General features: G+C 37.7%; 1 protein-coding gene across 1 annotated transcript; it reads left to right on the top strand.

Annotated features, from left to right (window-relative positions):
- The first annotated feature begins 3,332 nt into the window (after nucleotides 1-3,332).
- DMP1 (dentin matrix acidic phosphoprotein 1) lies at nucleotides 3,333-9,894 on the top strand. Its single transcript, XM_057502426.1, has 5 exons — nucleotides 3,333-3,390; nucleotides 3,872-3,915; nucleotides 5,563-5,595; nucleotides 5,785-5,832; nucleotides 7,503-9,894. The coding sequence occupies exons 1-5, from the start codon at nucleotides 3,333-3,335 to the stop codon at nucleotides 8,874-8,876; spliced, it is 1,557 nt and encodes a 518-aa protein (XP_057358409.1). The 3' UTR covers nucleotides 8,877-9,894.
- The last annotated feature ends 440 nt before the right edge of the window (nucleotides 9,895-10,334 follow it).

The following is a 10,334-nucleotide window of genomic DNA, read 5'->3' on the forward strand; positions in this document are numbered from 1 at the left end:
AGGGTAGCTAGAGAGATGGGGCTGCAGTTCCCTTCTCCAGATCCTGAACACTCTGGATCCTTTCAACTTTGGGATCACAATTCAGAAAGGCTGAATGTCTGTAATAAACACACTGCCTTCAAAACAACTAGAACACAAATTAAAGTTGTTGGTTTCCTTTTGTTACCTGCTATCACTGTAGAATGATAGCATGTACCAAGTACCATGTAGAAGTGACATTTACTAAATGTCAAAGAGGAATGAATTAATTTGGGAGTCCTGGATGCATATCTTTCAGGCTTGAGCTATTTTGCTAATTTATTATTCAGAATAATGCCATTGCATATTTGCTTCTACTCTTTTTCAGGACAGTAGCTAAAATTTTTATAAAAGTTTGGACCTCTCATTTAGAATACACTTCACAAAAACATGCTTATTAAAAATACTAACTGAAAACCTAATATAAAGTGTTTAAAATCTGACTTTAATGTTTGATGGCAGACTATAATCTTTGGAAGTCAACATCAGGTCTCTCAAGACCATACGGTATATTTTAGTTAATCAGATTTCCATTTGGGAGTTCATTTGCTTTAGGCCAGGGTGCTACATGGCATTTCTAGAAGCATGAGCCTTAGTGTATCTTTCTATGTTTCATAATACCCCATCCTCCACCGACCTTTTATTAAGGCTGGAATATTGCTAGTTTTTAGAGCATGATGAAATTATCACCCTATTCAAGTTTCACTCTGAAAATTAAAATGGTGAGTGGTCTAATTTTCATTTGACCTATGAAGCCAAAACATTGGCAAGAGTTATTTTCCTAGTATCATATTTGGGAGAAACTTTCTTTAAGAAATGAACCTAAGGACTTAAAAAATAATGTTTTGATTATGGGAACTCGAGAGAAGTATAAGGGGAGAGAAATTTTCCTCTAACCTCTTCGGTTTTCTGGCTGGTTTAAGATTTCATTTGACAGAAGACAGGCTGACAGGGGAAAAGCAAACAGGTTTCATTAAAATTGTACATGTACAAGGAAGCCCTCAGAAGATAATGAAGACCTAAAGAAGTGACCAGAGCCAGAGCATAAAGCATAATTGCTCACCATTTAGACAAAGAAAAGTACAGTGGTGAAGAACTGACAAGAGAAAAGGGTTTGGCCTATGGGCTGTAGGCTGCAGAGAAGTGAGCAAGAAGAGACGGTTAGTTTAACAAGGTTCACGTGAATTGCTTTCTCTCAGCCTCAGTTGTGGTGCTAGAATGTCGTCCTTCTTCCTGGGACTTCTCACATGCGAATTTTATCTCCTGCTTTCAGAAAGTAAAAGGCAGATCAGAGGGCTCTCCCTGCATCTGCCGTTTCTCACGTGCCTTCTGCTCAAAATAATTTTTACATCAAAGAGGCATATTGAGGGATGCGATATTCTGGTTTCCTTCAGAAGTAGTATTGTGTTGAATGCAGCTTGTTTTAGGTGCAGCTGAGCATCTTCATGTGTTTTATGTGTTGATATTAGGCAAAAGATTTGAAAAGTAAATAGCATAAAAAACTTGAGGACCAATAAGAGCTAGGCTGAATTTGAATAAAAGAAAGAATGCAAATCAAGGATAACTGTATTGAAGAGGGATAATGCTCATGATATAAAATGAGAGGCTCTGTTGGGCCACTTGATCTGTATGAAAGTAGAAATGAGGAACATTCTCAGTTTCTTTATCTTAGGATTTCTATAGTTTTCTTGAATGAATTAAAAAAATTAGATGAATTCTTGAGCCCAATGTCTCAGAAATTTTTCAGCGTATTCAGATATTATTGAACGATGTATTCTTACCTCTTCTATCAGGGGTTAAAATCATTCAGAGCACCTTAAAAACAAACTCATGTCTGTTCCTATCCTTAGTGAACAGATTTATTACTCTGTGATGGAATCTGTGTGTTGGTATGTCTTTAAATTCCCATTCCCCCTGGAGATAGTAATATATAGACAGGGTTGAGAATCTCTGCCTTAGATCTTTTGTCACTAATATAGCAATATTTAGTATTTAAAGAAACTAATCACAAACAGTTAAGTCTGAAATAAACCTACAAGATTTTTTGTGAAATGTATGGAAGTCCATCTGGCAAGGCTGTTAGAGCAGCCACAGGGCTTACTAGTGCAGGGCAAATTATTTTCCCTTTAAATCATTTCAATGACTTTTTACTTTAGCATCTAGTACCTCTATTTTTAGATACAGAACAAATTGTTTTCCAAATCATCATTTCTTGAAGTGTGAACTGAAGCTATCCTCCTGGAAAATACAGTTTAATTTGGCATCTTTTACTCAGCATGATTTGCAAGCATATCCTAAACTTCTAATCTCCCCACGATCCCTCAGTACTGTGAGTGACACTTAAAGGAGTTTAGCATAATCATGTATAATGTATGACTAAATGTAGCACAGTAGATATTAAGAGCTTTCCAGAACTATCATATGAAGCCTGTCACAGTGTATCTCTTATAGATGAATAAAAAATACAGAACCAATCTATTTTGTCTAGACATTATGAATTTTAAAATGTGACTGAAAAGCTGTGTGTGTGTGCATGTGTGAAGACAATTGACCACCACCTATCAGTGGTATCAACAAGTGCAGTTTCTTGGGGAAATATATTTGCCAAGCTGCTCTGCCACACTGAACTGCATAATTATAGTGAATGGTCAGAAGTTTCTCTATTCCTCTTTACTCTTTCCACCATTTATCATATTTTACATGTTAGTGAAGAAGTGTTTGTTTATAAGCTCCTCACTGAAAAGTTTCCAATTTATCTGTTATGATTTATTTTAAAACTAGTTTTGTTAAGATATAATTCACATACATACTCTACCTATCTGAAGTATACTCTTCAATAGCATTTAGAATATTAAAAGAATTGTGCAACTATTACCAAAATGAATTTTAGATCATTCTCATTACCCTCAAAATTTACCCCTTAGTTGTCACTCCCAACCCCGCATTTGTCCCAGATTTGGGCAAGCAGTTATTTGCCTCCTGTCTCTACAGATTTGCCTATTTTGGACATTTCTTGTGAATAGACTCATATAATATGTGGTCTTTTGTGTCTGGATTCTTTCACTCAGTATGTTTTCAAGGTTCCTCTACTTTGTAGCCTATATCAGCACTTCATTCCTTTTTATGGCTTGGTAATATTCCATTGTATAGATATAGTCCATTTTTTATTCATTCATCAACTGATGGACATTTGGATAAGTTGGGGTATTTTAAAATAGGAAAAAACTGCTAAAAAGTTGAAGCATCTATATTCCTTTAGCACGCAGGAAAATATCTTCTGTCCTTCGTCACAGGTAGAAGTGTCACATCCAATTATGAAGACCAGCATCCTGCTTATGCTCCTTTGGGGGTTGTCCTGTGCTCTCCCAGTAAGTATCAGGGTAGGGATGCATGAAAAAAAATTTATATCTAAAATTTCATAATTTTCATTGGCTGTGAGCCAAGGTCATCATGTATGTTCTAGTCAGATGAAATAGCAGCTTCTTAAGAAGCTGTTTTCTACAAAGTATCATCCAAATTATTCCTTACTCTGTTCAGTTGCCATTCACATAGCCATGACTCTCATGTTTCCTCCTTATAAGCAGTGGATCTCAAGGGGTCATCCCCAGACCAGCAGCAGCAGGATCAACTAGGATTTTGTTAGAAATGTACATTTTTGAGTCCTATCTCAGACCTATTGAACCAGACCCTCTACGGATGGGGCACAACAATCTGTGCTTTAACAAGGCCTCCAGGGGATTCTGATGAATGCTAAAATCTGACTACCACTACTCCTAAATATATAAACTGTTAATAGTTGCTGCCTTGGAAATTTTTCTGTGTGCTGACCATGTGTACTAAATATTCTAGGTAGCCAGGTATCAAAATACTGAATCTGAGAGCTCTGAAGAATGGAAGGTGAGTAGAAATAAGATTCTGAAGTATTTTTATTTTAATATGTTACTATTAAAATGTATATATAACCAAATTGGTGTCATTGCTAATGTTGAAACTGCTAATGATTAATGAATACATTAATAACCTAAGATATAGGTAATAAGAGCTATAATTTCTAGTTCATAAAAGAAAATTTAGTTCATATAATGTTTCAACTCCAACTTAATAGTATAATTTGTTGAGGAAGCATTTTTCTATTTAGCTCATAATGGATGTGTATAGTATAAGGGGATGGGTAATAATGAACTAAAACTGCCCTTGAAAGATTAGGACTAGTAATCTGTTCTACCAGGAGATGTCTAACAGGCAGGAGGTCAAGTCCTGCAAGGTGAGAAAAGAAAGAAAAATGAGAGGATGCCAGAATCTTTAGAATGATAGCTAATGTTCAGTGAGTGTTGACTCAGAATAACCCAATAGTCCCTAACTCTCAATAATTCAAGAACCATTGCCAGGCACAATTCTGTGTGCTTTATAGGTATTAACTTTCTCAATCTTCACAACACCCCAGTGAATTATATGTTGAATTTATTCTCCTTTTATAAATGAGAACACTGAAACACAGAGAGTAACCTAGTATGATGTCTAGGTTACATGGTTAACAAGTGTTAGAGCCAGACTTTGAACCCAGGTCACTCTGGCTCCAGAATCCACTCTCTCTACCAGTGTGTTTCCTCTCTCAGAAGGGGCCAGGTCTGTCAGTAGGTTCTCAAGATTAGAACTACAAGTAAGGGTTAGAAGTATAATAAATCAAAGTGTCTTGCTCATTACCTTGTTTCCTGTTGGCTTTTGCACATAATACAGCTTGGATGCAACACAGTGGTTGCCAGATAATGTCAGAGACCTGAGATAGGGTCTTGCCCCTGCTTAAGGCTGGAACAGACATTGCAGGATTTCTTATAAGAACTTTCAGGTGATCTTATCTGACTCAAGAACAGTTTCATGGCTTTCTCATTTCAGTTTTGTCTTCTATTGAATTTTATGAAGTATATGTTCTCAAAATGGATCATTTCTTTAGTTTATATCATATTGAATAGGATCATTCTCAAGATGCTTCCATAGGCATTAGCTGATTTCATATTCACAACAACCTTGTGGAATAAGCACAGTGGTTCCTAAAATTCTTAATTTATAAATAAGAAATGGACATCAGAGAGTGAAGCCAATTGCACAGATTCACATAGAGTGATCTACCATTGCAATTTATCCAACATTTAGGGGTTTTCTGGAACATGTGAATTTCAGCGCTCTCACTAAGATGGTTGGTTTTCAGGGTTAAAACCAAAACGAAGCATCCAATTGAAACTTAAATCTGGGTTCTCAGTTCCAACGCTATTTTTCTCATATTACATTTCCTTTAGGTTGTATGAACAATCAGCTTAAAAGAAAGTATATATTTCTCTATGCATCAGAAATACAAAAATCTTTTAGGTCTCTTAGGCCATTAGTCATCTCACATTCACTTTTTAGCCATTTCACCATAAAATGTCATTATTATTCATGTAAATATAATATATTGAGAAGCTGAAAAAAATTTATGTGAAACTAACCTAAATATTTGCAATGACACAATCTTTCTGTGAAGGAGTAACTCGTTTCCCTTTTTTACAGGGTCATTTGGCTCAGACACCGACATCACCTTTGGTAACTATCTCATTTACTTTTTTGTCATAAACATCTCATGAAGTGACTTCACTTTAACATTCTTCTCATCACCTTAGACCATTTGGAAAGTAGTAAATCTAAGCCACAAGCAATTGATATGTATCACATGTTTTTTTCTTTCCTCAGATATTACCCAAAGTAAAAATAAACACTATTTTTTCCTCTTAGGAGAGCAGTGAGTCATCAGAAGAAAGTAAAGTTAGCTCAAAGGAACAGGTAATTAAACAGGCCTTTCTTAACTTTTTAGGTTCCTTAGGAATTGAAGGAAATGATGTTATATTAAATTACCTGACAATAGTTCTAAATACAGTATTTTCTAGCCATTGGTCATACTGGCTAAATAGTTCCATAAAATAGGAAGGGAAAATGAGAGGGAGAATTCAGATGGAGACATGCTGTTCATTCCATATTTATCACAGGGGCCAAACTATAAACAGTTTGGGCCAAAGTGTCCCTCTAGTAAAAAGCACACACACACACACACACACACACACACACACACACACACACACACACGTAAAATTAACCTAAATATTTGCAATGACACAATCTTTCTGTGAAGGAGTAACTTGTTTCCCTTTTTTACAGGGTCATTTGGCTCAGTCTTTCTCTTTAAAGTAGTGTCTTTCTCAGAATGAGAAAAGCTGACTTAGCTTATATCCTTTTAATAAAAAACTTTTTTCACTTTTCTAAGACTAACTGTCGCTACTTGCTCAGCTATCCTATCATTTTGACCAAACTCAACCCTGTGGGGCTCCAGAGATTACAGGAACCAGGTTTCTTTCTGAAGCTTTGACCCATGTTGCATTCAATACTCAACCAGAGTTAAAAGATGAATTATTAGGCTTTTTACACCATTGACTAAAGTTTGTCAGATGAACATTCTAGAAATTTATGCATAAAATTGGGGAAATGCTCTTTTTGGGGGATGGGATTTATTACTTCAATGTTCTCAGAGCTCTCAAATGAGGGCAGTAGTCCCTTCTTGAGAAGGGTGGGATATGTACCTACTGAGATACAGAAAGCTAAACATGTTCTGTTCCAGCGTAACAGTGAAAATGCCAGTGGTGAGAAGAGATGCCATCAACCTGTACTCCTAATCAGAGTACAGACACTGATCAGTAGGGACATGTGGGAAAAGGAAAAAACGTTGGCAAGAATGCTGTGGTAGGGTATGCTAAAGAGAGCAGATTTGTCCAGAGCATAATAAATGAATATTCACAATCTTCCCTTATCTATACAGAGCATAGAGTTGCTTTACTTACAGGGATGATCTCTCTGAGCTCACACTTACAACTAAGCTGCCTTGGGGGTCACACTAGTAGCGGTCTTCTAGCTGAATTCTCTGCCTGTGTGAATAAGGTATAAACCCAGTTTGGGTGAGATGCATGCCCTACTATAATATTTTGCTTTCTTTTTAGCTAAAGGTTTCATCCTCGTACTCTTAATACATTTTGCCCCCAGAGTTGATTAGAAAAAAAAACCCAACATTTGGTTCATTTAAAAATCACCCAGTATTTTTAAAAGCTGTTGTAAACCAAACAATTTAATAAGTATTATAAATCAACTCATTAATTTAGAAAAATCCTTTGAGGGTTTCAAGAAATCAATATGATTTAAGTGTCATAAATGTAATTTCTATAAAGCCACTTTTGGAGAAAATATTTGCAGCATTGAGTGAATTGTGCCTATGTAAGATGGGATGACGAATTTCAACTCCCCTTCCTTCCTCTTTAGCCTCTGGTAGAGATATTGAAAAGTAGTCAAACTGATCATGGGTTAGGGGGGACATAGGAAGAAGAAAGCAGAAAGAGCTTAGCTGGGCACTAACACCCTCTTTATCAGCTCCTGGAGTACTGACCATGTCTGTTAACCCCCACCTCCAGGCAAATGAAGACCTCAGTGACAGTGCTGAATCAGAGGAGGGCCTTGATGATCACCAACATGTGCATAGACCAGCTGGTAGCCTCTCTAGGAGTGGAGGAAAAGGAGATGATAGAGATGATGATGAAGATGACAGTGGAGACGATACCTTTGGTGATGACGACAATGGCCCAGGACCTGAAGAGACACAAGGAGAAAACTCCAGATCCAGAAGTGATGAGGACTCGGCCGACACTACACAGTCTAGGGAAGATAGCTCCCTGCGAGGGGAAGCCAGTGTGCAAGATACCACCAGCGAGAGCAGGGACCTTGACAATGGGGACGAGGTGAGCAGCAGGCTGGAGGGAAGTGACTCCACTCAAGAGAGTGAGAGTGAGGAGCACTGGATGGGAGGTGGTGGTGAAGGGGATAGCAGCCATGGGGACGGCTCAGAGTTTGATGATGAAGGAATGCAGAGTGATGGTCCAGACACTGTCAGGAGTGAGAGAAGCATCTCCAGAATGAACAGTGCCAGTGTCAAATCAAAAGTTTCCAAAGGAAACAGTGCTGAGCAAGCAGGCACTCAGGATTCACATGACAGCCAATTAGTGGAGTATCCCAGTAGGAAATTTTTCAGAAAGTCCCATATTTCTGAGGAAGATGACAGAGGTGAGCTTGATGATATCAACACAGTGGAAGAAGTCAAGAGTGACTCCACAGAAAACATCAACTCCAAAGCAGCTCACCTCAGCCAGTCCAGGGAAAACAGCAGGAGTAAATCTCAAGGAGAGAGCGAGGAGAGTCAGTCCCAGGAAGACAGTCAAAATGAGCGGGACACCAGCAGTGAGTCTAGTCAGGAGGCTGACCTGCCATCTCAAGAAAACAGTAGTGAATCTCAGGAACAGGTAGTGAGTGAGTCCAGGGGTGACAATCCAGATAACATCAGCAGTCACTCAGAAGAAGATCAGGAAGAGAGTGACTCCAGTGAAGAGGACAGCTTGAATGAACCTTCCAATTCAGAAAGTAAATCCAGAGAGGAGCAAGCTGATAGCGAACCCAGTGAGAGCCTCAAATACTCAGAGGAAAGCCTGGAGTCCACTGAGGAGGAAAACAGTTCAAGCCAGGAGGGCCTCCAGTCTCACGGTGCCTCAGCAGAGAGCCACAGCGAGGGAAGCCAGTCTGAGCAGGACAGCCAGTCTGAGGAAGATGATGGCACTGATTCTCAGGACAGTAGCAAATCAAACGAAGACAGCAACTCTTCTGAGAGCAACTCAAGCAGTAAGGAAGATGGCCAGTCAAAAAACACTGAGATAGAAAGCAGAAAATTAACAGTTGATGCTTACCACAACAAACCCATTGGGGATCAAGATGACAATGACTGCCAAGATGGCTATTAGTATCAGCTTTCTTAAGAAGTGGCTCTCACATAAAGGAGTCTTGGTGGGTGGAGAGTAAAGAAATCATTGTAACTATAATTTATTCATGTTTTTATCAGAAGGATAACCAGAGGCCGTTTCTTTCTGAAAGAGTATGCTGGACAGTATACTTGTTTCTAGGGTGTTACCAATCCATTGAAGTTTAAATAAAGTGGACTGATACTGGAATATACTCAATGAGAAGGGAAGCAAGGGAAGATGTGCATTATAGCCTCACAGCTGACTTAGTTCCTAACTCATTAACCTAACAAACAGTTATTGAGGTTCTACTATGTACCAGGAACTGTGCTAGGTGCTGGGGATATAAAGAAGCTAAAACTTGTTTCTTGCTCCTGAGGAGCTTAGAGAGGGATAAATAAGGCTGAAGAGCAAAAGAGGAACACATGAGGAAAATAAGAACTATTATAATCTAGTGTGGTGAGTGCTATCACAGATCCATGAACAAAATATATGGGAGCACAGAAGGTGGGACCAACTTTGCCTTGGAAAACCAGGGAGAGCTCCATAGCAGAAAAGATGCTGGAATTGGAGAGTTACATAGGGTTTCTTCATTGATGATGAGAAAATTCTATTTATTCTTGGGATAAGCAGTAGTAAATCCCATATGATTAAATATTTAGTTTATAAAACTACTTCTAAATTGTAGCACAGGAATGTGTTTTGCATAAGCCAAACTTTTTTTCTTCAACTGATTTATCCCTTTGATGTTTTTGTGGAACACCCATGAATACTGCCTTGCTTAAACACAGTGATGACATGGAAAATTGGGTGGGGGAAAGTAGTAGAAAGAAATCCCTCTCTAAATAGAAAAGTTTTAGCTTTATTTTTTTCCTAACATCAATCTATGTGCAATGTTAGAAAAACTATTCTGACTCCTTTACTTATGCTGCACACAGCAAAACTGTGTATAAAGCATTCAATTGATTTTTAGGCCAAATGCCCTTTGAAATATTACCTCAATATAAAATATTTGTTTTATAATAAAGCTAATAATATCTAGAAGCATGTGCTTATTTTTTATAGTAATGTTGGAAATACTCATGTTATTATTAGGAAGTACTTGTATTAAACAACTCCTTTAAAACATGACAGGATTGTTTACTAGCTTTCTTCCATTCAAAAGGAAGATTTTCTTAATTTATTTCATGAATATTTATTTATAATTCAGGTAGCACTGTGATAATATTACTTTATGTATTGCTTATATTTCACCAAATATGTCTGTCATAGATAACAGAAAAAATGAAGCAAACTCTCAATTTTTGTTAAGGCCACACCAAAAGATCATGTTATTTGGGTTAATCATTAGTTTTTGCTGTCTCTCAGACTGCCATTTAGGTAAACTCTGGGAACTACAGGGAAATATATTCCTTATGATTTTTATTGCCTTGAAGGAAACTACTTCACGTGTGTTTAGCC

This window comes from Manis pentadactyla, chromosome 5, assembly GCF_030020395.1.
Source record: "Manis pentadactyla isolate mManPen7 chromosome 5, mManPen7.hap1, whole genome shotgun sequence".
NCBI classification, from domain to species: domain Eukaryota; kingdom Metazoa; phylum Chordata; class Mammalia; order Pholidota; family Manidae; genus Manis; species Manis pentadactyla.